Source organism: Cynocephalus volans, chromosome 2 (genome assembly GCF_027409185.1).
Source record: "Cynocephalus volans isolate mCynVol1 chromosome 2, mCynVol1.pri, whole genome shotgun sequence".
Lineage (NCBI taxonomy): Eukaryota > Metazoa > Chordata > Mammalia > Dermoptera > Cynocephalidae > Cynocephalus > Cynocephalus volans.
Genome location: NC_084461.1, coordinates 68,118,438 through 68,146,158, shown reverse-complemented (window position 1 = coordinate 68,146,158; position 27,721 = coordinate 68,118,438). Strand labels below are relative to the sequence as shown.

The following is a 27,721-nucleotide window of genomic DNA, read 5'->3' as shown; positions in this document are numbered from 1 at the left end:
GGTTCAAAGCAATTTGATCCCTAGATCCCTACTACACTCCAGGCTCAAAGGCAACTGTCCTTCCTCCACCTCAGCAGTGGCCTGGTAATTTCTTCTCTGGAAAGGCAAAACCAGCACAGTTGACAAGAGTACTGTAGCTAACCCAGAAAAATGAGGGAATGTAGGCTTACTATATGCTGAAAACCCCCAGGCTCTCCAGAGCCCAAGCAGCCAAAACTCTCCCCTCCGCGTAGAACTGGGGAAACCGACTAGCTCAAAGGGAAACACCTGAGATACTGACATCACGGGTTCACCAAGGAAACCAAATCACTACAAGCACACAAACCTGCTTCCCTGCCTCCATAGCTTTGCCCATGCTTTGCTTTCCACATGTCAAAACTGTACTCATTCAAGACCCTTTTCCATGAAACCATCTGCCAATTCTCGCAGCTTAAAATCAACTTTTCTTTCTCTGTGTTCCTATAACAAAATCACATCTTTCTATAGCACTTATCAAAGACTGCCCGTTAGCAGTTATTCATAAGCAAGCAATCCATAAAAGGGAAATTACCATTTATTGGGTGTCTACTATGTACTAGCATATGTTATTTCACCATTTAGAGCAATCTATTCTGTAGCTACTACTAAATAGTAGTAACTATTACTGGGAACTGGCACTATGTGCATTTACCATGTCTTATCTTTCCTATTAAAGCAACAACAGGGTTGACCAGTTAGTTCTGTTGGTTAGAGCATAGTGTTGTAACACCAAGGTCAAGGGTTTGGATCCACATACCAGTCAGCCACCAAAAACAACAAACAAAAAGAAGCCTAATACAAGAACATTCTGAGGGTAAGAACTGTATTAAGTTCATTTCTATAAGTTTAAAACTTTTCATATTTATATTTATACCTCTTTTCAGATGTATACACTTTGCCTTCTGTGAATCTCCTAGCTATAAAAATGTACATTTGAATCTTTTTTCCAGTGTATATATGTATTCACTTTGTTTAATATTACTCTCCCCTTTTCAAAACATATACATGAGTCATTCTTCAAAAGTATACTATAAGTGTGTATATTATACAAAGAATTCCCTCCTATGGATACAAAAAACTTTCCTGGGATGGGGTTGGGATGAAAATCCTGGGCTTGTACCATTAAAAAAAGTATCTAAAACCGAAGTATTAAAAGCAGTGATGAAGGAGTCCAGAACTCTTTTAGGTGGTAGATGCTGGTGGTTGAGTAGTAAGTACTCAAATCTCATCACTTCCTAAAACTTTCACATTATTAGTACAATATTTTACTATTATGCTATTAATGTTAATATCTATTATCTCTGTATGGTAGAAATACTATATAATGGTGTGCTACCACTACTATTCCATATATTGTATGATTCCCATTATATCCAGAGCAGACAAAGTAGATTAGACAGAATCTAATCTTTAGACAGAAAGTGGATTTGTGGTTGCCTAGGGCTGAGAGGTACTGTGGTAAAATGGGGGGTGGCTGCTGATGGGTACAGGGTTATTTTGGAGGTGATAAAAATGTTCTAAAATTGACTTTGATGATGGTTGTATGACTCTGGGAATATACTAAAAGCCACTGAATTGTAAATGCTAAATGGGTGAAGTGTATGGTATGAGAACAGTATCTTAATAATTCCATTATTGGAAAAAAAAAGAAACTGAGGAGGAGCGGCCCCCATCTTCTGACTAGTGGATGCTCGTCTCCTCTCTCTTTGTCCTGAGTGCCACTTTTAACAAACGGCAAAGGTCCTATTTTAAAACATCCCAAGTCTGTTGGTTTTTTTTCATTGTACATGTTTATGGGGTACAGTTTTTTGTTTCAAAATCAAGTCTGTTATCTTGTTTCACCAACTTTCAACTCCACTGTCCTGTGTGGGCTTAAGTTACTCACCTGTGGTAACCCTCAATTCTTACCTATCATTCACTTCTTCCTCCATGAAAGGAGGACGAGGAGGATTCTTGGGAAGAATAAACGAGCTACAAAATGCCTCTAGGACAATGGCAGGCTTTTTAAAAATAGTGGGTGCTCATTCATTGCTTGTAGAATTTACTGAAAAACTGAACAGATTAGGTCTGTGAAGAGTAATAAAGCAAGGAAGGGTAGACCCCAGAAAATGCAACATTGGACAACTGGCAAATTCTGCCAAGTCATACCCCCTTTCTTGTCCCCCTTCAGAAAGGACGAGTAAGGCATTATCAGATTTATTTTTCTACTTAGCCATCTCCGCTCTGTAGTTATTTCCTACCAAGGCTTTCATGTTGACCCTAAATCCAAATTCTACCTTTTATGGAAGGACAGATATTTTAAATATGCCTCCAGTGAACAGATGTCTTCGCTGAATTGGGAATTTTTTATTTATTTATTTATTTATTTATTTTTTGCTTTTGTCTCATTCTCTTTACCTAATTTCTTGGGAATAATGAAGAAAGATGAATTTCCTGCCTTCCCTTATCACAAATTCTCTGAGCCCAAAAACTAGAGAAAAACTGCCCAACTCAACACCACCTCTGGAAGTCCTGGAGCTTGGGATGCTGTTTTCATCCAATGCCTTTTAGCATACAGAAACAGCAACTCCATGCAAAAAAGGAGAGGGTAGAGCTACATGTCCTATATTGAAAATTGTTCAAAATGTTGTTATATGGAAAAAGATAGATGAAATTTAGCATATACAGTATAATACAATCTGTAAAATATAATAATTATTACTAATCACTAATTGGTAGGTCTATGTGTGTATAAATGGAAACATCTGAAAGAATATACAGTACCCCAAACAATTAACACTAGGCCTCACTGGAAGGGAGGAATTATAGGGTCCTTCACTGTCTACCTTGCAAATTTCTGTACTGTTTGAAATTTTTACTTTTATAATCAGAACAAAAATAGCTAGAAGGAAAAAAAGAGAAAGTTGGGAGAACTACAGTGAAACTGCAAAACTCCAGCTCTCCCATCCCCCAACCTCCTACACATTCTGCTCAAGCACAGCAGGGACTTTTCTCCACAAAGAAAAAGGAACAACTCTCCAATAACCTCCTCTGTCCTCTGGAGAATGAAAGAGCCATGACTGGTGAGAGGGAAGAGTGCCCAGAACTCACCCGAGTTTCCAGATATGACCAAGTCACTTTCTCCTTTCTTTTCTTGAACTTTCTTTGCTTTCTTTTTAACAGGCCCATCATTCTCCTGTGGTCTCTTTTTACCTCTGTCAATTTCTGTAGCCTATATCAGGAGGGTTAGAAAATGATGTGTTATGTCTATTCTAAGAAGGCTTGATGAATGTGAAGTAATTTAAACCTTACTTCTGAATGATAGTAACTTTCTGCATAGAATCATCTATTTTTAGCTCTGGAAAGGCCTATGGGTGAACTGTTTTTACCATCATCAAAGACAAAGTTGACCAGCAGGTCATGAGCCTCAGCACCTGAGGCCCTGCTAGAATTAATTGAAACCAAGGCTGCTACCTTTCTTTATCCAATCAGCCTTCACCTATCTCAAATTATGACTTGAATCACCCTACTTACATATGTTAAAAAATACCTCTAAGAAATAAATCTATTTAGCAAAGGCAAAATTAAAAGGGAAAGATAGATAATAAAAGAACAGTATCCTTTTTGAAATGTAAATTGTAATTTAACTGTTTCCTGTTTAGGTGGTTTATGTTTACCACGAGATGGCATAAGATTAAGAGCTACTTGTTGACAGAAAACTACCAAAAGCTTAAGTCCTTTACCAAATACCCTCTAAATGATGGGTGCAAAATAAAATCTTGGTGAATTCATGAAAATGTAGATCATCCTCAAAAAACAGACAGAAGTGCCATCACTTTAAGAAAGAAAAATAAATGAAGGGAATAAGATTTTCAGACAGCCCAGCTGTCACCTACACCTACATTAAAACATAGTAGGTGACTAAAAGCCAATCTGCAATCCCCTTCCACATCCTCAGTTTGAGAAATACTGTACAGGGAGCCCCAGTGAAGGGTCACCCTTGAACTTTCCCCTGGGGCAGTATCCCTGATTTAAAAATTTTAAAAAAATCCTCCTCTTCAGCCATCAATCCACGGAAAAAAGAAAGGGGAGACGACGGAGGTTAAATGATGTACCCCCTTTACCGACAATCCTCCTCCCCTCATCAGAATGAGTCAGGAGACCTGAGTTCCCGTCTCAGGTCTGCCATTAAAAACCTGTGCGATCTTGGCCTCAAGTCTATTACTTCAAACGGAGATAATAAAACCTTTCAACCCCGCCTAGGACGCAGGCGCAGCTGGGATACTCCCACCGTCTCCTCCCCGGCCCCGCCCCTTTCTCAAGCGGCCCCATCATATCGCCGATTCCCGCGCAGGTTCCCCGCCTCCTTCCCTCCACCCTCAAGCCCCGCCCCGTCCCATCTAGTCCCGCCTCCCGCCCTCACGGCCCCGCCCCGCCTCCACACAACTCACCACGTGCGGCTGTAACTGAGGCGGCAAAGTGGACGCTGGAGGCGCTGCGGAGTCAGGGTTCGCCTTCTCGGCTGCACGCGTGGGGGAGGAGGTGGATTTTAGGCTTCCAGTAGACTGGAAGAATCGGCTCAAGACAGCTTGCTTTGCAGGGACCGGGCCGGCGGCAGAGACGCCGCGCGACACAGACCTCTGGCGAGACATTGCAGGGCCGTGAGTGGCAGCCCCGGGACAGGGCCCAGCCGGGAACGCGAGCCCGCGGTCACAGTTCCCGGGCGTCTGCGGGCGCGAGCACGCTGCGACCCTGCCGTGCGCCGGGGCGGGGGGCGGGGCCCCGCCTGCACCAATGGGGCCGAGGGGGCGGGGTTGCCCCAATTTCGCGCCAAACTTGGCGGGTAAGGCGAGTGTCGCGAGCAGCTCGGAGGTGGTTTGCTGCTGCTATCATGGTTCGTCCGCTAAACTGCATCGTCGCTGTGTCCCAGAACATGGGCATCGGCAAGGACGGGCACCTGCCCTGGCCCCCGCTCAGGTACCTGCCGGGGCGGGAAGACCGAGGCTGGCGCAGGCTGCCCTTAATCCGGACCCTGGGCTGGAATGCGTGGGCGGATTCGCCCCGGGAGGATGGCATCGGACTTGCGACCTGAGCTGACAGGAGGGGGTGGGCCCAGGCTGGCTTCCGTCTGCAAAGCTGGAAGCCAGGTTGATTTCCGTCCCGATCCTGCCGCCCTGCGAAGCCTTTGGCCCGCGGCGCCCTGGCCCAGAGCAAAGTCCCAGCTCTGGAAAAACATTCCCACCCCGCCGCCAGCGCACCGTTTTGTCGGGCGCGCTAGAGCTTAAGCCCACGGGATAATGTCTGGTTAACTCTGTGTTTCTCTAACTTGTAGGAATGAATTCAGTTATTTCCAGAGAATGACCACAGTTTCTTCGGTAGAAGGTAATGTGGGATTTTTAAGTGATTGAGGTGGCTTACCAATGCAAATGTTATTTAAATGGGAAGTTTTCCAGGTTAATCTGGGACCTTTTCTTTTTTTTTTTTCCTTAATTTTATTTTGTCGATATACAATGTGGTTGATTATTGTGGCCCATTACCGAAACCTCCCTCCCTCCTCCCCCCCCTCCCTCCCAACAATGTCCTTTCTGTTTGGTTGTCGTATCAACTTCAAGTAATTGTAGTTGTTATGTCTTCTCCCCCCCCCCCGGTTTTTGTGTGTGTGTGTGTGTGTGTGTGTGTGAATTTATATATTAATTTTTAGCTCCCACCAATAAGTGAGAACATGTGGTATTTCTCTTTCTGTGCCTGACTCGTTTCAATCTGGGACCTTTTCTGTTACCATTGATCTGTATGCAGTTCCTGAGGTTCATTAAAGATTTTTTAAAATTTCTTTGATATTTTATGCCAGCACGCATGTACAATCCAGGTATTGGGCAAAATTGGCAGCTGGATAGAGGTTTTGGTGCTCTCCGAGAGGAAACCAATGAGACCTTTAGAATAGCTGCTGGAAGGTATAAGGACTGAATGAGGGTACTGAGAAGAGAGGATAAAAATTTTTTAAACGGATAGATGATACTCGATTTTGCAGATCTGGAGTTTGAAGGTAACATACGAAGGCAAGGATGAACTTAGATTTTCAGTTTGAGAGTCTGGGTGGCACGGAAAATAAAGGAATGGAGAATAGCGTGCAATTGTAATGACACGATTTCGAGGTGCCTGTAGGACATCCAAGATAATTTCAGGCACAGGGAACTAGGTGAATTGAGCCATTGGAGAGAAGAGGATAACTAAGGAAAAGGATATGGGGGTGGACAGAAACCCCCTTTAAAACCTAAGAGAGCCGTATATTCACGGTCTGAGGAGGAATGGCAGAGTAAACAGGGAAACAGTATATCAGAAAGAAGCAGATACTGCAGAACTTTAATGAGACAGATACAAGGCCCTTGGATTTGGCACTTAGATCACTGGTAGAGATGATATGGCAAGAGACCAAAGCTAAAGAACTGACACAAACCCCTTCAAGAATCTTGAGTTTGGTCTGGTAACGTTAATGTTCCTTTGATCCAGATGTCTGACTCTCAAGTTGTTTTTCCCAAAGAAATTAAACCAAAAATGGAAACCAAATGTATAAAGTTTTTATAGAAGAGTTATACTTGAAAGAGAAGTTAGAGACACAATCAAATATGTTTTAAAGTAATTGAGGGGACTATTAAACAGCTATTTTTAGAAATATGACAATGTAAATCTACAAAGTACACAAATATGAATAATACAATTATATCACACAGTTATACTTATACTATAATTATACTTATTAGATGTTGAACACTGTTCTAAGTCTTTTATCCCCACATCAAACCATTTTATAAACGAAAGTAAAGCACAAGTGGTTAACATGATTTGCTTAGCAGATGACAGAATGCATCCAACTCAAGCACTCTGAGCCAGCATTTTTACTCTCTATTACATTATACATGATTGCAATTAATTAAAACTAAATATTGGATGTCCATGGGATAAAGCAAAGGGAAAAATAGTTAACATTTCTAGGTAATGGGTAAGAAATATGAATTTTGATAAAACTGTTTCAAGTTTTAATTTTTTTAAGAAGATCCACTAGATGTCACTGTCACAATCATATCTGTGCACATACTCATGTGTACATATGAATATATGAAAATATCTGTATATTCCCAAAATATACTTATCCTTTCTCTGTGATTTTACAGATAAACAGAATCTGGTGATTATGGGTAGGAAGACCTGGTTCTCCATTCCTGAGAAGAATCGACCTTTAAAGAACAGAATTAATTTAGTTCTCAGTAGAGAACTCAAGTAAGTATGGTAACAAATGCACAAGAAAATCATGTCTCCCTTCTTATAGTAGAGATCAGTATACAACAAAATGAAATAGTATGAAAGTAGTTATTGATGAAGTTGCTTGAAAGTACAAAAGTGATTAGAGGAAATGAATAAGCAGTTGTTTATATCACATGACAATAACTTATTCTACTAGTTAAGTGATTAATTGATTTCATCACCTTGAAAAGCTATATTAAACATTAAATCTCACTATGGTAATAGATTTATAAGTTTCTTTGAACCTTTATTCAATAGGCTCAAATACCAATTATGCAATGTAATCAGTAACTTTTTTCTAGTTTCACACAAAATAAAAATATTTATGTTTTGAGACTTGCCAAAATTAAGTGGTTTTCCCTCTCTGGACCCAGCCCTAAATGCAATAAGATGTGAATTTTAGGATGGACTGAAACTGGTCATAATCTATGCCTTATTATTTCTAGTTAGCCACAACACACACGTAATACCTTGCACTTGTGTTCTTTACCCAGTGTCTGAAAATGAAAATTTTCAAAGTATTGAAATGATCTTAGAGATCCTGAGTAGAAGGGAGTGTCTCCAGTTGGTCTCTACTAAGAATTTTCATGTCCTGCGATCTGACATTGGAGTGGATAGTTCCTGATGCCTGGAAATGCCCTAGGAACTGGGGGTGAGGGGTGGGGGGATAATTGCATTAAGAATGCCCACAAAATCATATCCACTGGTTTGACCTTGACCATGGCTTCTGTGTTATTTACTCCACATGTGATGTTTCCTAATTTCTATGTTGTTTGTTTCTTTTTGTTTTTGACATCAGTTCTAACCCACTAAAATAACTTTATGAATCTCAGGGGTTTTTTTGGTGAGGGGGAGGGGAGTTGACCTGAATTACACCTAAGGGAAAGTTTGGGATTGGCATGTTAATCATCCTTTCTTAAACTAATAATGTAACACCAAAAAGAATGCAATATCTTAGGGCACTACTTGCTTGAGAACAGTGGTCGTAATATTCCTTTACCATGTGTATTAGTAAGGGTTTAACCAGAGAAGCAGACTCAGTAGAAGATAAATATATTAGAGTTTTACTGTAAGGAATTGGCTTACATAATTGTAGGGGCTTACCTACAAAAATCTGTAGGGTAGGCTGCAACTCTCTAGCAGGGCTGAAGCTGTGCAAGTGAAATTTCTTCTTCAGGAAAGCCTCAACACTGCTCTTGAGGCCTTTCAACTGATTGAATCAGGTCCACCCAGATTAAAGTCAACTAATTATGATGTAATCACATCTACAAAATACCTTTGCAGCAACACCTAGACTAGAGTCTTAATAACCAGGGACTGTAGCCTAGCCAAGTTAACACACCATGAAAAGGAAAAAGCATTACACCATTATAGGCTGAGGGGATTCAGGCTTATATAGATTTTCTCCCTATCCCTCCTATAATGGCATAGGTAAAACCTAGAATAAAGGGTACCACAGTATTTGCATTGAATGCCTCTGGGTGATGGGGAATATGTTGGTGTGCATCTTGCCATCTGCCTCTATCTTCCTGCTGTTCTTTCTCCTGGTTGCTAGGATATTCTGATTTTCTCTTTACTTGGTAGAATTTAAAATCACAGACTATATCGCCACTCCCAGAGACTCTTTAATAACATTTTTGAACAGTCCTCAAGTTTATTTATGGCTAGCTTGAGCTAAAACAAACATAAAGAAATCTCAGTGAGGGTGATGTTCAGTTGAGCCACATTTCTTCTCAAATGATGAAATGATGAATCTAATTTCTTCCTTATGACCCCCTCCTGTGGTGTATGTAATTGGGTTTGGTTGCTTCTTAGGTATTTATATATAATATTTATTTGTTTATTTCACTTTTTTTTTTTTTTTTTTAAGGCTGAGAAAATTTAAAGTCATTATTATCAAGCATGCCAGGGAAATAGTGAAACCACTTGGTAAAAAATGTTAGAGTTCATTTTTTTGTCTTTCCTCCTGCTTCCCTAATTGCTGTTCAATTCCATACACACACAGAACACCTGTTACCTTGCCAGGCACTGCAGGGTCCTGAATAAAGGGACAGAGATTTACACACGGAAATCACTACTGCTTATGCAAGCTTTTAAAAATACTCAATTTTGGGCCAGCCCGTGGCTCACTTGGGAGAGTGTGGTGCTGATAACACCAAGGCCATGGGTTCAGATCCCTATATAGGAATGGCCAGTTAGCTCTCTTGGGAGAGTGTGGTGCTGACAGCACCAAGTCAAGGGTTAAGATCCCCTTACCGGTCATCTAAAAAATAAATAAATAAATAGTAAATAAAGATATTCAATTTTTCACCCTCCTCCCCCAATGTAAGAAACTGAATCCTCAAGGTAACCCCAAAACTTCCTGCCAAATGCTCGTTATTTGGGGTAAATATTTCCTTAATAGGACATAGGGGAATAAATGCTTTTCCAAAACTTTATAGATGATCAAGTTGTGGCATTAAAAGAATTGAGATGAGGAGTAGGGGGAGTGACTGCTGATGGGTAAAGGGTTTTTTCCTAGGGGTGATGGAAATGTTCTGCAAATAGATATGGGTGATGGTTGCACAACTGTGAATATACTAAAAATCACTGAATTGTACACTTTAAAAGGGCGATTTGCATGGTATATGATTTATATCTAAAAGCAGTTTTAAAGTCTTTGAAACCAAAAATTAAACAAGTTTCTTGCAATGCCATAGCCTTAACACCATCTTCAGAAAATTCAAAAGTGCCTTCATGTTATAAAGTGTTGTAAATTGTCTCCAGTCCATGAAAGTTATCTAAATTTCATGATATAATTTTTTAATAATTTCACCATCATATTTTTCACAGTGATTAAAACTTTCTCTTCTTAACACTGCAGTTCTCTCCCTACAGTATAGTGAACACTGACTGCCCTGGCTTCTTGTATCTGCTCTGGCACCTATTAACATAGTGGCTCTAGCCAGGTTACAAGTAAGCCTTGCTGAACCTCAATTTCCTTACCTCCTAAATGAGATTAATAACAACTTCTTAGGGTAATTTTGAGGATTCATTGAAATTTTATATGTAAGGTTTCTGGCACAAAGAAGATACCCTACAGATATCAGTTCCTATTCCCAACCGGTACCATACAATTCAGCAATCCCACTTCTGGGTACATACCCACAGGAATGGAAATCATCATGTTGAAGGGATACCTGCACACCCATGTTCATCGCAGCTCTACTTACAGTAGTCAAAATATGGAACCAACCTAAATGTCCATCAATGGACAACTGGATAAGGAATATGTGGTATATAAACACAATAGAATACTACCCAGCTGTAAAAAAGAATAAAATTCTGCCATTCACAGTAACATGGATGAGCTTGGAGAAAATTATGTTAAGTGAAATAAGTCAGGCACAGAAAGAGAAATACCGTGTCCTCACTCATAAGCAGGAGAGAGGGAAGGAAGGAAGGACCACAATGAAATGAGCTTTCAGAAGGAGAGAACAGACCTATAGTTACTAGAGGTGGGGGAGGTAGAGAGGGGCTAGGGAGTAATTGGATAAGGGACACAAAGAATAATCATGATTTGTAGTGATGAAAACGCTAATAATATTGATTCGATTATCATATACTATAAAAATAAAGATGTTAAATGGGGGAAAATGTTATGGTGGGGATTGAGCTTCATTGAGTTTTGGGGTGACATTCAATCCACAGCAGCTCATTTTCTATTTTTTAAATTTTAGTTTATGTTTTCTTAATTGGCACATGATAATTGTATATATTTATGGGGTACAATATGGTATTTGTGTGCATGTATACAGTGATCATATTTGAGTAATTAGCATATCCATCACCTCAAACGTTTGTCATTTCTTTGTGTTGAGAACATTGAAAATCCTCTCTTCTAGCTATTTGAAATTATACAGTAAATTGTTAACTGTAGTCTCCTTACTGTGCTATAGAACACTAGAGCTTATTCTTCCTATCTAGCTGCAATTTTGTATCCATTGACTATCCTTCCCTTTCCCCTGCTCTTAACCAGTCTTTAGTGACCACTATTCTACTCTCTACTTCTGTGAAGTCAATTTTTTTAGCTTCCACTTGTAAGTGAGAACATGAAGTATTTCTCTTTCTCTGTCTGGCTTTTTTCACTTACTGTAATTTTCTCCATGCTCATCTGTATTGCCACAAATGGCATGATTTCATTCTTTTTTATGGCTGAGAAGTGTTCTATTGTACATTTTCTTTATCCAGTCATCCGTTAATGGACACAGATTGGTTCCATATCTTGGCTATTGTTAATAGTCATAATGAACATGGGAGTGCAGGTATCCCTTCCACATGTTGATTTCCTTTCGTATAGATACATACACAGCAGTGGGATTGCTGTATCGTATGGTAGTTCTATCCATAGTTTTTTGAGGAACCTCCATAGTGTTCTCCATAATGACTGAACTAATTTACATCCCACCAACAATGTATAAGAGTTCTCCTTTCTCTGCATCCTTGCCAGTATTTGTTATTTTCTGCCTTTTTGATGATAACTATTCTAACTGGAATGAGATGATATCTCATTGTGGTTTTGATTTGCATTTCATAGATGATTAGGGATGTCAACCACTTTTTCATAACACCCATTTGTGTCTTTTGAGAAATGTCTGTTCAGGTCATTTGCACATTTTTTAATCAGGTTTTTGTTTTTTTCTTTTTACTATTGAGTTGTTCGAGTTCCTTGTACAAGCTCATTTTTTAATACTTCCCACATTTCTGTGTCGTTTGAAGCGTGAAAGTACTTTCCCCACTCCCCAAAGGTAACCACATATTAACAGTCTGAATATCATTCCAAACTTTTCTACAGTCTTTCAAACATATCACTCCTTTTTCACCATTTAATCATGAAAATTTTCAAACATACAGAAAGAATTTTGAAGTAAACAGCTGTATACCCATCATCTACATTCTATCGATAACATTTTACTGCTGTCTTTATCACCTGTCCATCCATCCATCAGTCAGTCTTGTTCATTTATGCATTTCAAAATAAATTGTAGACATTAGTATATTTCCCCCTAAATACTTCATCATACATATCATCAATTGGAATTCAATATTTCTTTACACTTTTTTTCCTTTTGAGGTAAATATTACATACAGTAAGATGCACAAGTCTTAAGTGTACATTTGCTAAGTTTTGACAAAAGTATACACATCTGTAACCCAAACCCATATGTTTGTAATCAAACATATAGAATATTACCACTGCCCCACAAAGTTTCTTCATGCCCTGTCCCAGTTAATATTTATCTCACTCTTCCAGAAACAACTACTGTTCTGATTTTTTTCTATCATGGATATCACGATATATCACATGTGGCTTTGTATTTTGATTCATTGTGGACCATAGATGCGCAAATATAGGCTGAAGTATTGGTCATAGGCCATACTAATGTTAAATACTTTTTGTTGAAAGGATTTATATTTATAGTGATTTTAGTTTTGTAATTACTGCTTCCTATTTAGACGATTTGACTAGCATGAATGAGTTTTATAAAACTATATGTAATTCTTCTTTTAAACCTCAGAGAACCACCACAGGGAGCTCATTTTCTTGCCAGAAGTCTGGATGATGCCTTAAAGCTTATTGAGCAACCGGATTTAGCAAATAAAGTAGACAGGGTTTGGATAGTAGGAGGCAGTTCTGTTTATAAGGTAAGTGAAGTTGTCTGTAAATATACAGATATGTTCTACTCTACTTTCTTTCAGCTTTCCTGCCATTTATAGGCAGGTAAAGAGGACAGGACATAACCCATTGTCTGAACCATAAAAAAAATTAGGCTATGGTCATAGGAAGCAGCACATTATCCCTAATATGTAAGTTAGACATATTGTCAATTTGAGTTATTCATTGTTGGATATTATCATGCAAACTAATAAAAAATAAAAGTAAGTTTTTTAGTGTGTACCAGTCTCTTTTCCTTTTATTTTTTAAATTGACAAATATATATATTTACTGTGTACATGTTTTGAAATATGTATACATTGTGGAATTGCTAAATCAAGCTAATTAACATGCATTACCTCACTTATTTTTTGTGATAAGAACACTTAGCATTCTACTCTTAGCAATTTTCAGGAATACAGTACATTGTTATTAACTATAGTCACCACGTTGTACAATAGCTCTCTTAAACTTATTCCTCCTATCTAACTGAAATTTTGTATTTTTTGGCCGACATCTCCCCAAGTACCAGCCTATTTTCAACTCAAAATAGTTGGTGTTTCCAATTTAAAAGTCATTCTAAATCCCTCCCTGAGAATTGTACTTTTACTACACTCTTTTCTTCTCCCAGGATATGCCCTAGATATGCTGGGTTATCCCATTTTATTTATTTCAATATAAATGTCTCTTACTGAGAAAGGGATGAGGCTCTTGGTTGATATACGCTAACTAGATGTGTGAATTTGTTAAAAGCAGAAAACTTTTCCTCAATTTTTATATCATGTGAGGGTATAGCAGAATGGTTACATGATTTCATATCATAAAGGAAAATAGTATGTAAAAGAGAAAATATTACCTTTTCTTGATACCAAATGACTTCCAGGTTTAAAAAATTTTGAAGATCATAAATAGAATTTTTTGATTCTTTTAAAACACTAATGAAATATTAACATTTGTGGGTAGGAAAAAAATCAGTCCCTACCCTTTGGGGCTTGTGTTAACATACTCATATATACACTGAAATTATTTTAGAAAGAAGAGGTATTCCGGAATCCTAGATGGGTTTATAAAACCTTGCAGATTTCTTAGGTTCCTGTTTCTATAATCTCTTATTTTCCCTATTTGTAATAGAAAAAAATGGACATTTTTCTTTGATGTTTTCATCCAAGTATGAATTTCTTCTAAGAAAGAAAAGCAACTTGTTTATTTTGTTCACATTTTGAATAATCAATATCATACTTGAAAATGTATTCTTTAAACAATATAAGCACTTAAGTGCATGCATATCATTTGTTATATCTATACATATATAAATAACAAGAAAATAGAACCATGAGGTGATAGTTTTACACTATCCACCTACCTCACATCACAGCAACTTGTAAATCATTCAGACTTGTACTACCATGGGCCAAATCGGACCTACCAGCCTGTTTTGTAAATAAAGTTTCATTGATTAGAACACAGCCACGCTCATTTAGTATTTTTTATGGCTGTTTTTTGCCTACAAAGGTAAGAAACCCAGTGACCCCCAAAACCTAAAATATTTACCATCTGGACCGCTACAGAAAGTTTGCTTTATGTCATCAACTATATCTGGGTGGGACAGAGCAGGAAGTAAAAGATTTCATCACGTTACTGAGAACAGTGCACAATTTAAAACTTATGAATTGTTTATTTCTGGATTTTCCATTAATATTTTCAGACCAAGATTGACTGTGGGTAACTGAAACCATGGAAAGTGAAACTGCAGATAAAGGAAGACTACTGTATTCACTTTTTTCTAATTTTTGGTACAATACGATTTGGCAAAATATTTATTTGGTTTTAGCAAAGATTAAATAAAAGATTTAATATAAGCTGAAGTATTGAAAATAAAAAGTAAAATGTATTCTATGCCCTTATTTGGAATCTTAAGGATAATAAGCACTTGGAATTGTGTGTGTGTGTGTTTATGTGTGTGTATATATTTTCTTTTCCCTATAAGCTATTTGAAAATCAAGAGTTATTGCTTTCTTGGAGCTGCAGTTAGGACTCATACTTTTTATCAGAATTTTAAGATATTTGTTCCAAAGCATTTTTTTCTGTAGAAACTATCAACAGTACTATAGGCAGTAGTTAGAAAAGTAATTAACAATATAAGAATAAATACAATTGTTATCAAAAAGAGACAGAATGAATTACCTACCTATTAGCAATGTAACTATTTCCTGAGAAATGGAAACATTACTAAATTTTATTTAAGTGTACTAAATATGCCCTTGGGGTTTTCAATAGTCAAGTTCTCATGAAGTTGTACTGTCTTATCCATATATACATATGAACATTTTACTATAGAAAGCAACTAGATAGTAATTTGGAGCTCTTAACTCTTAAAACAGCAGCCAAAGGGAAACAACAAAACTGAATGCTTATATTAAAAAAGAATTCTTATAAGCAAACTAGCAGCCAGAATATATTTAAACTCAGTCTCATAATTATTGATAATGATTAGTGCTATTCTCAATATAATTAAGGCACACTTTGCAGAGCCTCAAACTAAATAATAGGATATTTAAATAGTACTTTGGCAGTAATAAGCATGTCTTTAATACCTAGTAAAAACTAATTAAAACAAAAATTTTAGAGTATCTGTTTTTTGACACCGATTGAGGAAATTGATGTCCTTTATTTTATTTCAAAGGAAGCCATGGATCACCCAGGCCAAGTTAAACTATTTGTGACAAGGATCATGCAGGACTTTGAAAGTGACACATTCTTCCCAGAAATTGATTTGGAGAAATATAAATGTCTGCCAGAGTAAGTATAATGTTATTAATTAGTCTGAAGCACTTTGGGATTTCCTGCTTTAGAATTATAGAAAAGAGCATGTCTTTTCAGATTGAATTCAGGGAAGCAATGTATTTGATAGAGAAATACAATAGGAATTTTTATAAACCTGCTTCAATAGATTTTCAGTAGATTTGGAAATCATTAGGTTTTAATGATTTTACTGAAATCTGGACTCGTAGTCACTAGTTCATTCTAGGAGAGTCAGACACTATCCTAGGTCCTGGGAAAGCAGTGTTTCCCAGGCCATATGCTATAGCTACTCCTCAGGAGATTGCATTTCTAGTAGTGGGGAGGGTAGATATCAAAAGAGGTACTGTGTAGAGAACTGAAATGCTGTGATGTGGTAGGTACTGTGTAGTCTGAGAAGTCCTCTCCAAAGAGTGACGTCTAAATAGTAAGAAACCAGCCATGCAAAGAGCAGGAAGAGCGATCCAGGAAACTGGTAATAGCTAGTGCAGAGGCCTGAGCAGGATCAAACTTGGCCTGTCCTGAGCCTGGAGACCACTGTGGTCATTGTGAGCTGGGGGAGGCCAACAGGGGTCAGACCAAGTGCAGGTTTAGAGGGTTTGGAAAAGAGAGTGAGATTGTTCTAGCTGCTTTATGGAGAATGGACCATGGGGGGACAAGAGTATAGTGGAGAGACCTGTTAGATGCAGAGCTTCAAGGGGAAAGTTGAAGGGACTTAGGTTAGGTGGTAGTAGTGGAGATGGAGAAGAAGAGGTTACATTTGCTTCACCATGTAGTTTTAACTTCAGCATGAGACTTCCTGATTTTGAAAACTCATAGCATTGTAGTTTAAAAGCACTTTTCAGCTATTGGCTATGGACAGTAAAAGTAAAAGATTACTTATATCAACATTTCTAGACCAGCTTTCAGCACATTCTTTCACATATTCTCAGTTGTATCTACTCATTATTCTTTGAGTGAGTTTGTTTTTGAAATGCCCCGTAAAGGAACATTCAGAGCCAAGTCTGAATAAATGGATGGCCAAATTAGGGGAATAGTGTTAAATCACATGAAATGAGTGACCAATTTTCTTGGGCTCTGAACTTAAAAAAACTGAGAATAAGAGAACTCCAAAAAGCTAAACTACAGGCTTTTGCTTAGGCTCCAAAGGTGACTGCTTAGAAAAGCCACACTTAGTGATTGCATATATATTTATCATACTTACATTTATTTAATCATTTGTCATACCTTATATATTTTTTATTCTACTGCTTAGATTGCGATTCTCACAATATGTGATTATTGATCTCTGCTCTTCCTTATTTTCTCTTTGCTAATGATACCAAGAATAGATTACTGTGTGAATCAGCTTCATATTAAATACCTTGCCAAATCATTGCTTGCAGGCAGAACCCTTTCCAAAGCTGTGACCCTTCAGGATTCTTGATAAGTTAAAAGAAATACCATTCTGACTCTCTGACTTTGAGAAAAAAATAACATCTTTACTGAAATATCATTCACATATTATAACATTCACCTACTGAAGGTATATAACTCAATGGTTTTAGTTTATTCACAGAGATGTTTGACCATCACCACAATCTAAATTTAAAACATTTTCATCATCCCCAAAAAAACCCTGTACCTATTAGCAATTGATCTTCATTCCTCTCCCCTCCCAGGAATCACTGATCTACTTTCTGTCTCTAGATATGCCTATTCTGGACATTTATATAAACAAAATGATATAATATGTAGTCTTTCTTGGAATTAGCTTCTTTCAATTGACAAAATGTTTCCAAGGTTTAGCCATGTTGTAATATCTATCGCTACATCATTCTTTACTGTCAACAAAAAATATTTCATTGTATGGCTATACCACATTTTATTTATTCATTCATCAATTGGTGGACATTTGGTTTGTTTCCGCTTTTTGGCTATCGTGATGCTGCTCTGAACATTTGTGTACAAGTTTCTGTGTGGATGTATGTTTTCATTCCCCTTGGTATAATCTAGAAGAATTACTGTGTCATATGGACTCTATATTTACATTTTGAAGAACTGTTGGGCTGTGGTCCAACATGACTGTACCTTTTTACATTCCCACCAGCAATGAATAAAGGTTCTAATTTCTCCACATTCTCAACAACACTTGTTATTATCTGCTGTTTTGTTTATAGCTATCCTGGTGAACATGAAGTTGTGTCTCAAAGTTTTGGTTTGCACTTCCCTAATAACTAATGATGTTGAGCATCTTTTCAGGTGCTTATTGGCCATTTGTATATCTTCATTGGAGAAATATCTATTTAGATCCTTTGCCCAATTTTAAATTTTAGTCATTTATTTTTCTATTAGTGAGTTTTAAGAGTTCTTTGAATATTCTGGATGTGAGACTCTTAATCAGGTATATGATTAGCAAATGTTTTCTCCCGTTACCTGGACTGTCTTTTTCACTTTCTTAATGATATCATTTGCAATACAAAAGTTTTTGGGTTTTTTTTTTTTTTTTTTTTTTGTCTTTTTCGTGACCAGCACTCAGCCAGTGAGTGCACTGGCCATTCTTATATAGGATCCGAACCCGCGGCGGGAGCGTCGCCGTGCTCCCAGTGCTGCACTCTCCCGAGTGCGCCACGGGCTCGGCCCTGGTTTTTTTTTTTAATGGGGTATAGCGTTATGTTTCAACATGTATACAGCGTATGGTCAAATCAGGGTAATTAGTATTTCATCTTTATAAAAATTTACCATTTCTTTGTGATGAGAACATTTGAGCTTCTCTCTTCTAGCCACTTGAAAACATACAATAAATTATTGTTAATTATAGATGCCTAGCACTACCATACACCATTAAAACATATTTTTCCTATCTAGCTGTAATTTTGTACTCATTAACCAATCTCTCTTCATCCCTCTGTTCCCCCTTCCCAGTCTCTAGTAAACACAATTCTTAACTCTACTTCTAAAAATTCATCTTTTTCTTTTTTAGCTCCCACATATGAATGAGAACATGTGGTATTTATCTTTCTGTGTCTGACTTATTTCACTTAACATAATGTCTTCCAGGCTCATCCATGTTGCTATAAATGACAGGATTTCATTCTTTTTCATGGCTGAGTAGTATTCCATTGTGTGTAAACACCACATTTTCTTTCTCTCTTCATCTGTTGATGGACACTTAATTACGTATCTTGGCTATTGTGCAAAGTGCTGCATTAAACATATCTCTTCCATATACTGATTTCCTTCTCTTTGGATATATACCCAGTAGTGGGATTGCTGGATGGTACGGTAACTCTATTTGTAGTTTTTTGAGGAACCTCCATACTGTTTTTCATAATGGCTGTACTAATTTACTTCCCACCAACAGTGTATGAGTTACCTTTTCTCTACATCCTCACCAGCACTTGTTATTTTTTGTCTTTTTGATAATAGCCATTCTAACTGGGGTGAGAGTATGGTTTTGATTTGCATTTCCCTCATGATTGGTGATGCCGAGCATTTTCTCATGTACCTTTGGACCATTTGTATGTCTTTTGAGAAATGTCTACTCAGGTCATTTGCCCGTTTTGAACTGGATATTTGTGCTTTTGTTGTTGATTGTTTAAGTACCTTGTATATTCTGGATATTATTCCCTTGTCAATGAATAGTTTGCAGATATTTTCTCCCATTCTGCAAGTTGCCTCTTTGCTCTGTTTGTTGTTTCTTTTGCTATACGGAAGTTTATTAGAGGACATCGGCTGTGGAATTTGTGGCCATGGCCAGCTGTTTGTTTCCTCTGAGCTGTGCTTAGGAAGCTGGCCAGCCAGCCCTCCTTTAGCTGTGCTGCAGCCTTTGTCAAAAAGAGAATGAGTGTGGCCTGGCCCCTGCAGTTCTCCAGGCCCTCAGTAAGTGGGTTAGACTTCAGTCTGTATACAATCAGTGGGAAGGCCTTTCCTAGCAGGAAGCCAGAACAGAGAGCTGTAAACTCCTTGAAGTGCAAGAGGCTGCTTCTGGTACCTGAGCAGCTCCTCTTTGCCTTCTTTACCTTGTGATGTTGCCATTCTAGAATGAAATCATGGCAGGTTCATAAACTGATGCCCAATTTTAATTCACTGGTATTAAAAAATACTTCAACTCCTACACTTGCACAGGTAGAACGAACTGTGTATTGGCCACCACATATGGAGGCATTGCTTTGATGATCTTTGAATATCAGGGTGTTGCTGGCCTCATAGAATGAGTTTGGAAGAATACCTTCTACTTGAATTTTTTTTTGGAATACTTTGAGAAGAATTGGTATTAATTCTTCCTTAAAAGTTTGGTAGAATTCAGCAATGAAGCTAACCAGTGCTGCACTTTTCTTTGTTGGAAGCCTGCTGATTACTGATTCAATCTCATTACTTGCTATTGATCTGTTCATATTTCCTATTTCTTCTTGGTTCAGTCTTGGTAGATTGTGTGTGTCCAGAAATTTATCCATTTCCTCTCGGTTTTCGAATTTGTTGGCATGTAGTTGTTTATAATAATCTTTAATGAAGCTGGAATAGGCAACACTAGACAGGATTGCTGTGGTTGTGGGCAAGATCTCAGGCACCTGGTAGAAGTGTTGGGGTATACTGCAGCTCCTTAGCCAGAGTGGGCAACCTTGGGCAGACTCACTGGTGCCATGGCGGGGATCCTGAGAGAGGAAGGGGTGCTCTACAGCTCCTCAGCTCAAATGGGCAACACCAGGCAGGGTTGCTGGGGCCGCAGCCAGGACTTTGACCTTCAAGAGAGATGCTGAGATGCTCAGCACCTTCTCAGCTGAAGTAGGCGACTCTGGGTAGAGTTTCTGGGGCTTTGAGTGGGAACCTGTGCCCTCAGGAAAGGTGCTGGGGCATTCTGCAGCTCCTCAGCTGCAGTTGGCAACCTGAGTGGGGTCACTAGGACCACAGCTGGGATCTCAGACTCCCAAGAAAGATACTGGAGCTCACTGGAGCTCCTCAACTGGAGTGAGCCACTCTGGATAAAGTCACCAGGGTCATAAGTCGGACCCTGCACCCTCAAGAGAGATGCTGGGGTGCTCTGCAGCTTCTCTGCTGGAGTGGGCCACTCTGGACAGGGTCACTGTGGTCATGGGTAGGACCCTGGAACCCCAAGAGAGATGCTGGGTCACTCCACAGCTTCACAGCTAGAGTAGGCCAATCCGGGCAAGGACACTGGGGTCGTGAGTGGGACCTTGTGCCCCCAAAAGAGACTCTGGGGCACTATGCATCTCCAGTGTTGGATTGGGTTGCTGTGGGTGAGGTTACTGAAGTCATTGGCGTGACCATGTGTCCCCAGGAGAGATGCTGGGGTGCTCTACAGCTCCTCAGCTAGGCAGATGGCTCTGTGCAGGTTCACTGGAGCTACAGCAGGACTCTGTGCCCCAGGAGAGGCATGTGAACACTCCACTGAGAAGAGTGGGGCCACCAGCAGTGGCAGAGGGCCCCTATCAGTTGGCACTCAGGCTCTGGAATGTGAGCATATTGGCTCCCTTTGTCTTGGGGCTGACCTCTCCACTGTGTTGGACCACTTGTTCCCAGGGGTGCAAGGTGCTTCATAGATTCAGGTGCCAGAGTCAGTATGATGAGGGGGCCTATTGAGGATGTGGAGGTGCTGGGGCTATTGGGCTGCAGGGCAAAATGCACTCTGGAGTTGGCGCCATTCCCAAAATGGCATTGTGCTGCAGTAGGCTGGGACCCGGGGCTGGGGGTTCACAGTGAATTCCCTCTCTGGAATAGTGCACTAGAGTCACATAGGCTCCAAGCAGCTCTCTATATTGGTCTCATGGCCTGCAAGTGCTGTGTGGCTCTCTTATGGCCAGGATTGCAGGTGTCCATGGTGGGCCTGTAGATTGTTGGGGATTTGTTGTGCTGACCATTTCCCTGCAGTGAGGAGTCTCTCCTCGCTCCAGGCTGATCACTGTCAGATGCTCACTTGTCTTTTAATGCTCATATCCCAAGTTTCTGAGCCACCAGGTGTTGTCTTCACGTGTTGCTGAACTCTGGTGTTTTCTCCTAGATACATTATTCAATGTGTGATTATCTGTCTGTTGTTTTGTACTTTCTTTGTGTCACAGGGGAGACACAAGTCAGCCCCTAGTCAGCCACCTTGAAGTGCCCTCCAACAGTTTTTAATTTTGATATTGTCCAATTTATCTTTTTTTTCTTTTAGTGTCATACCTAAGAAACCATTGCCTAATCCACACTCACAAAGATTTGCTTCTCTGTTTTTTTCCTAATAATTTTATACTTTTAACTCTTCTATAGAAGTCTGTGATCCATTTGAGTTCATTTGTTTTTGATGTAAGGAAGGGGTTCAACTCCATTCTTTTGTAAGTGTACATCTAGTTGTCCCAACACTATTTGTGGACAAGATATTCTTTCCCCCACTGAATTATTTTGGCTCCTTTGTTGAAAATCAGTTGACCATAAATGTGAGGGTTTATTTCTGGAATCTCAGTTCTGTTCAGTTGATCTATACGTGTATTCCACACCATCTTGATTACTAACATTTGAAATCAGGAAGTGCAGATCTTCCAACTTTGTTCTTCCTTTTCAAGATGGTCTTGGTTTTTCTGGGTCCCTTGCATTTCCATATGAATTTTGTGATTAGCTTGTCAATTTCTGCCAAAAAGCAAGCTGGGACTTTGATAGGAATTGTGTTATATCTGTGAACATTGCCATCTTAATATTAAGTTTTCCAGACCATGAGCATATGATGTCTTTCCACTTACTTAGATACTCTTTAATTTCCTTCAGCAATGTTTTGTAGCTTTCAGTGTGTTAAGTATTTTCTTTTGATGCTGTTGTAAATGGTATTGTTTTCTTAATTTTACTTTCAGTCTGTTCATTGCTGATCAAAGACACATGATTTTTGCTTATCAATCTTGCAAATATCTTGCAGTATCCTGCAAGCTTGCTTAATTCATTAGTAGTTCCGATTGCTAGTAGAATCCCTAGGATTTTCTATATATGGTAGGATGTTATCTGCAGATAGAGTTTTCCTTCTTCCTTTTTAATCTGGATGTTTTTTATTTATTTTTCTTGCCTAATTACCTTAGCTAGAACCTCCAGTACAATGTTAACTAGAAGGTAGCAAGAGCAGACCTACTTGTCTTGTAACATTCAGTCTGTCACCCTTAACTATGATGCATGATCATGTGGTTTTTGTCTTTTACACTAATTAATATTTTAATATACTATTAATATGGTATATTACATTGTTTGATTTTCATGTTAAACTAGTCTTGTACTTCAGGGACAAATTCCACTTGTTAATGGTGTACAATTTTTTTAATATGTTGCTGGATTCAGTTTACTACTATTTTGTTGAGGAGTTTTGCATTTATATTCATAAGGGATATTGGTCTTTAGTCCTCTCTCTCTTTTTTTAATGTCTTCACCTGGTTTTGGTATCAGGATAATACTGACCTCACAGGATGAATTAGGAAGTTCTGTCTCCTCTTCTATTTTTTGGAAGCATTTGTGAAGGATTGGTAGTACTTTTTCTTTAAATGTCTTAGAACATTTCACTCACTTATAGGAAACGTTAGCTGGGTTTAGACCCTTACGGGTCAGGTTAGTTTTGCCCTACTGTTGATGTGGTGTCATGGTAATCCTGCTCAGTATGAGAGGAACCCAGGTTCAGTCAGGCTATGAGTTAACACCTCTAAGTAAGGACCAGGTCCAATATGGACAACCCCTCGTCCTGGAAAATGGGGAGCAGCTGAAAATGTGGTCACCCCTCACCCAACATACAATGCACATTCATGTGGAACCTGGTGCTAAAACATTCGTAGACGACCTACTTCGTGGTCAGAGTTTCATATGTAGCAGAGCAGCTCCCTTGTTCAATCTATTGAGACACAAGGGTTTGTAAGAGGAAAAACATTAAAAGAAAAACAAAATGAAGAAAAAATTTTTTAAAGGTTTTTTAAAAATAAAGAAAAAAGATGAATAGAAAAAAAGAAAAAGTAAAAGTCTTAGAACATGTTAATGGTGAGTAGACTGACATAAGAACAACAATGGGCTGAGCCCGTGGCGCACTCGGGAGAGTGCGGCGCTGGGAGCGCGGCAACGGTCCCGCTGTGGGTTCGGATCCTATATAGGAATGGCCGGTGCACTCACTGGCTGAGTGCCGGTCACGAAAAAGACAAAAAAAAAAAGAACAAGAAAGTTGCTCCAAAATGAGCATTCTAAAAATGAAAAAGTCTTCTTTCCATTGCAGCACTTGATGGTCATCTGTACTTTCAGGCCGGTACTAACATCATAACACCTTCTCTAACACGGAATAAAGGGAATTCCCTAAGGGGAGACCTGGAGTAAGTCAGTCATTAAATAGAGAAAAAGGAAACCTCTGAAGACAAAGTGAATATACCTTGTCTCTGGACGTCTATAACATTGCTCCATTCTGGAGCTGCTTTCTCTCCAAATCTCTGTACATTGGAGATCTTAGAATGCTCCCTACTGTACAGAAATGAATTTGGTCATTCTCCCGTCTCTCTTCCTCTTCCCCCACTTCTACACATGTAGTTTAGAGCCCCATATCTCTATCACTTGTCCTCTTGTGGTTATATAGGTTTCAGTTCAAACACAGTATCTTTTACTGCCACCATACTTACTGCTTAAAAGCACTAGTATAATGAAATAAAAATGAAAGGTGTAAGGCAAAAAGAATAAAATTAGAATGTAGATAAGGCCACAAGCAGTGGAAGCCTAAGAGCAGCAGTTAATATTAACAAAGTAAGGTGGTTTATACTTTGTGTCTGCCTTTTTCCCAGGTCATTGTTTGTGCAATTATTCTTTCGACAGCACCATGACAGCCTGTCCTATAAGGCTCTGCTCTCATTCATCTTGCCTGGAAGAAATCTTTCTGTCTCAGACTATTTCACACTAGGCCCCAGCCAAACCAGCAGGCCCAAGTATTTTATATCTTCAGTTTTCTATTTAATAAGCCCAAAATAGAATTGTTCCCTACCATCTAATAAGCTTTTCCTTCTAGTTAACAACTTCCTAAGGGCTGGCCGGTTAGCACATAGCCTTGTTACACCAAAGTAAAGGATTCGGGTCCCCATACCAAAAAACAAAAATAAAAAGCCAATCTTCTAGTTAACTTTCCATGTGACCACTTACAGAGGATAACAATCAAAAGAAGCCTTTGGAGGCAGTAGTTGGCTACAGAGCTGCAACAGATGCCCCTTATCAATGTATGACTTGAGGTAGGTTTCAGGTGGGCTGAGGTTTCCTGCCTGTCCAGGATGCTGATGTATTTGTCCACATTATTTGCACATCCCTTTCCTCCTGAGCCTGTGCTTCCTGTATAGTCTTGATTTTATTTTAGTTGTGATTTGTTTTTTATGGACAACTGTTTTAAGAACTCTGGTCACCTCTTTCTTAGACCCTCCATCAAATCATCTCTGGATTATTCTCATTGTCCTTTGTCAGATTAGATCTTAAGTTCACTCATATTCATTCGCTTCCTTAATGATTGAAGATTCTAGAGGGGAGTCTGTATCTGGGTGGTTCCTGACAAATTAGTGGTTAGACTTGAACTCAGAGTCTAAGTGTGGCTTTTAGGCAGAGTTTGCTCTTTAGAAAAGTTTGGAATTGTGATTATGAGGTAATTATAATCATTATTAAAACAAACTGAATATGTGAATATTATGGAAAGAAAAATGAAACTTAGGCAGAACTAAATTTTAGTTTCACACAGAAGATTAACATTAACACCATGGCTGCTGATCATATCCAGACCATAACACAGTCATTTCTAAGTTGTTATTATTCATGGGTTTGGAAATAACTTCTGGATACCTTGCTTTTGTCTTATTAACTGGCAATCTTGACACTCTTTAGAATTTTGCACAAAAAATATGTAAATGTTACTTTTATGACTCATTCCAAAGAAATTAAAATTATGGTTTAAAATTGGCCCAGTAAAATCATTTCTTAAAAAAAAAAAAAAAAAGGCCATCCTTCTACTAAATCAGTGGAACAGAAGTAAGTGGTTGGTAAATAGAAACATAGCTTCTTCCTCTGTAATATAAATTATTCCAGATCAAACACCTTTTTCTTTTCCCTATACGTTATTATATTAGTGTTACTTCATGTCTCTAATTATGGTTTTTATTAAAATGGCGTAATCTCTAATTAGTCAACAAAAGGTTACTGCCTATTATTGCTCAGCAATATATTGGATATCACAAGAAATTAAAAAGTTTTCCTGTATTTATCCCTGCCTACAATGAGTTTAGAAAATAGTTGGGGGGTCAAAACAGACCAGTAATATTAATGGGCGACATTTTGTGGACCACTTAACACATGAGGCACAGTGCTAAATTCTTTACAAAGATTAAGACTTTTTATTGATACCCAGGCTCCAAGACAGTGTAACACAGCAGAACCAGTCAAGCACAGTCAGATTAAAGCAGGTGTTCCTGACCACCATCTGGAGTACACTGGGGGTGCAGCCTGCATGATGGAGCAACATGAGAATGCTCATTGGAGCAGTCATTGGAGGCTGGAGTGGTCAGAACAGTCCTCAGTGCAGAACCTGTGTTTTTAATGGAAAGCTGGAGGGAGCACAGACCTAAGTGAGAGTTCAGGAGTAGGAAAGATCAGGCAAACAAGTGACCTTAGTAAAGGAATTGCAATATACCACACACTGGGGAATTAGAGCAGTGTGGCATCCATCAACTAAACTGAAATCAAGATCTGTTGCCATGCAGGGCACATAACTTCAGTTCTGCTCTGGACAGCCAAAGGTTGTATTTTGTTTTTTGTTTTCCTTACACAAGAAGTGTGATACCAAGTGTACAACTTGCAAAACATTCTTAAGATATTTCATATTAGCTGATGACAGAGTAGAAAGGTGCAAGAGAAGCTGCTAACAGTGTTTGAGAGAAGAATTAGGAATCAGAAGGAAAGGAGGAGGAAAGAGTATACTTTATATTTCCTAACTATATAGTTTGCAGTTTCTTGTAATATGTAGTGTGTTTGCATAATATTCACTCAGCTTCACAGTGCCTTAACATTATGAAGAAAAAAGGAAGGAAAAACTTGTATTTACTTTATGCACTGTTGATGCCTTCTGGCTGAGAGAGAAGCTTTATTTTTAATGGATACATAATTCGATTTTATATTTGTTTCTTTTACAGATACCCAGGTGTTTTTTCTGATGTCCAGGAGGAGAAAGGCATTAAGTACAAATTTGAAGTATATGAAAAGAATGAATAATATGAAGGTGTTTTCTGATTTATTTTAAGTTGTCCCCCCCCCAAAAAAATTATTTTTTACATTAGAAAAAAAAGACTTTTGTTGTCTTTAGATCTGTGGATAATTATTTCCAAGTCGTGTGGTTTTATTCCCCATTAGTCTTAACTAGACTATATCAGATACCATTTATGAAACATTTCTTGCTGTAATTGTTACAACTTCTCTCCCAAGGCCGCAACTAAGTCTGCAGCACCTGCCTAGGGTAGCATATCTACAAGATAGCCCAAAGTGGAAGAGTCCCCTGATAGCATAAGTTGACACCAGGGCCCATAAAGGTAGGAGTTAGACAGATTAGTCCAAAGGGCAGAATGGAATATAATCGGAAAAGCTAGAACTCAGATTTTTAAAAGAAAATTAGATCAAAATATAAACTGTGAATTATTCTATACACATCACACTTCTGAACAAAGTTCTGTTCACTCAGGAAGTTGGTAAATTGAGACCTCCAGTATATTCCATAGGGACAGTAAAGAAGCAGGTGGGAGACCTTTTTTGATGGTTAAAAAAGAAAAAAGGTCTGAGACCTTTAAAATTTCTGTTTCTGATCTTCAGTGAGTTTCCAGGGCATACTGCATTAATAAAACAAGAATAGGCTACTCTTTACAAAAAAGCAATCTAAGAATAAGCATAATAGCTAAAATTAAAAATTCAAAGAGATAATATATTGTGAATACATAT

At 38.5% G+C, this 27,721-nt stretch overlaps 2 protein-coding genes across 8 annotated transcripts in view; one reads left to right on the top strand and one right to left on the bottom strand.

Moving 5' to 3' along the window:
• Nucleotides 1-4,737, bottom strand: part of MSH3 (mutS homolog 3) — a 183,102-nt gene extending 178,365 nt beyond the window's left edge. For all 5 annotated transcript variants that reach the window (XM_063085678.1, XM_063085681.1, XM_063085682.1 and 2 more), the window contains exons 1-2: nucleotides 4,449-4,737; nucleotides 3,109-3,229 (exon numbers count right to left, since the gene is read on the bottom strand). In XM_063085678.1, the coding sequence (XP_062941748.1) occupies nucleotides 3,109-3,229; nucleotides 4,449-4,649 (322 nt within the window). In that variant the 5' untranslated portion in view covers nucleotides 4,650-4,737. The remainder of the gene's footprint in view (nucleotides 1-3,108; nucleotides 3,230-4,448) is intronic.
• Nucleotides 4,421-27,094, top strand: DHFR (dihydrofolate reductase). 3 transcript variants are annotated; one of them, XM_063085684.1, is made up of 7 exons: nucleotides 4,421-4,505; nucleotides 4,598-4,974; nucleotides 5,330-5,379; nucleotides 7,167-7,272; nucleotides 12,855-12,981; nucleotides 15,675-15,790; nucleotides 26,926-27,094. In XM_063085684.1, the coding sequence occupies exons 2-7, from the start codon at nucleotides 4,889-4,891 to the stop codon at nucleotides 27,002-27,004; spliced, it is 564 nt and encodes a 187-aa protein (XP_062941754.1). In that variant the 5' UTR covers nucleotides 4,421-4,505; nucleotides 4,598-4,888; the 3' UTR covers nucleotides 27,005-27,094. The 3 variants fall into 3 exon arrangements, with proteins under 3 accessions (XP_062941754.1, XP_062941755.1, XP_062941753.1); XM_063085685.1 differs by having other exon boundaries at nucleotides 4,427-4,505; nucleotides 4,598-4,658; XM_063085683.1 differs by having other exon boundaries at nucleotides 4,480-4,974.
• The last annotated feature ends 627 nt before the right edge of the window (nucleotides 27,095-27,721 follow it).

What these genes read in the sequence shown, in the direction of transcription:
- DHFR (XM_063085684.1), top strand. Translation starts at nt 4,889, where the DNA reads ATGGTTCGTCCGCTAAACTGCATCGTCGCTGTGTCCCAGAACATGGGC. An exon ending in CACAGTTTCTTCGGTAGAAG is followed by an intron (nt 5,380 to 7,166) that starts GTAATGTGGGAT and finishes GTGATTTTACAG; the next exon opens with ATAAACAGAATCTGGTGATT. An exon ending in GAGGCAGTTCTGTTTATAAG is followed by an intron (nt 12,982 to 15,674) that starts GTAAGTGAAGTT and finishes TTTATTTCAAAG; the next exon opens with GAAGCCATGGATCACCCAGG.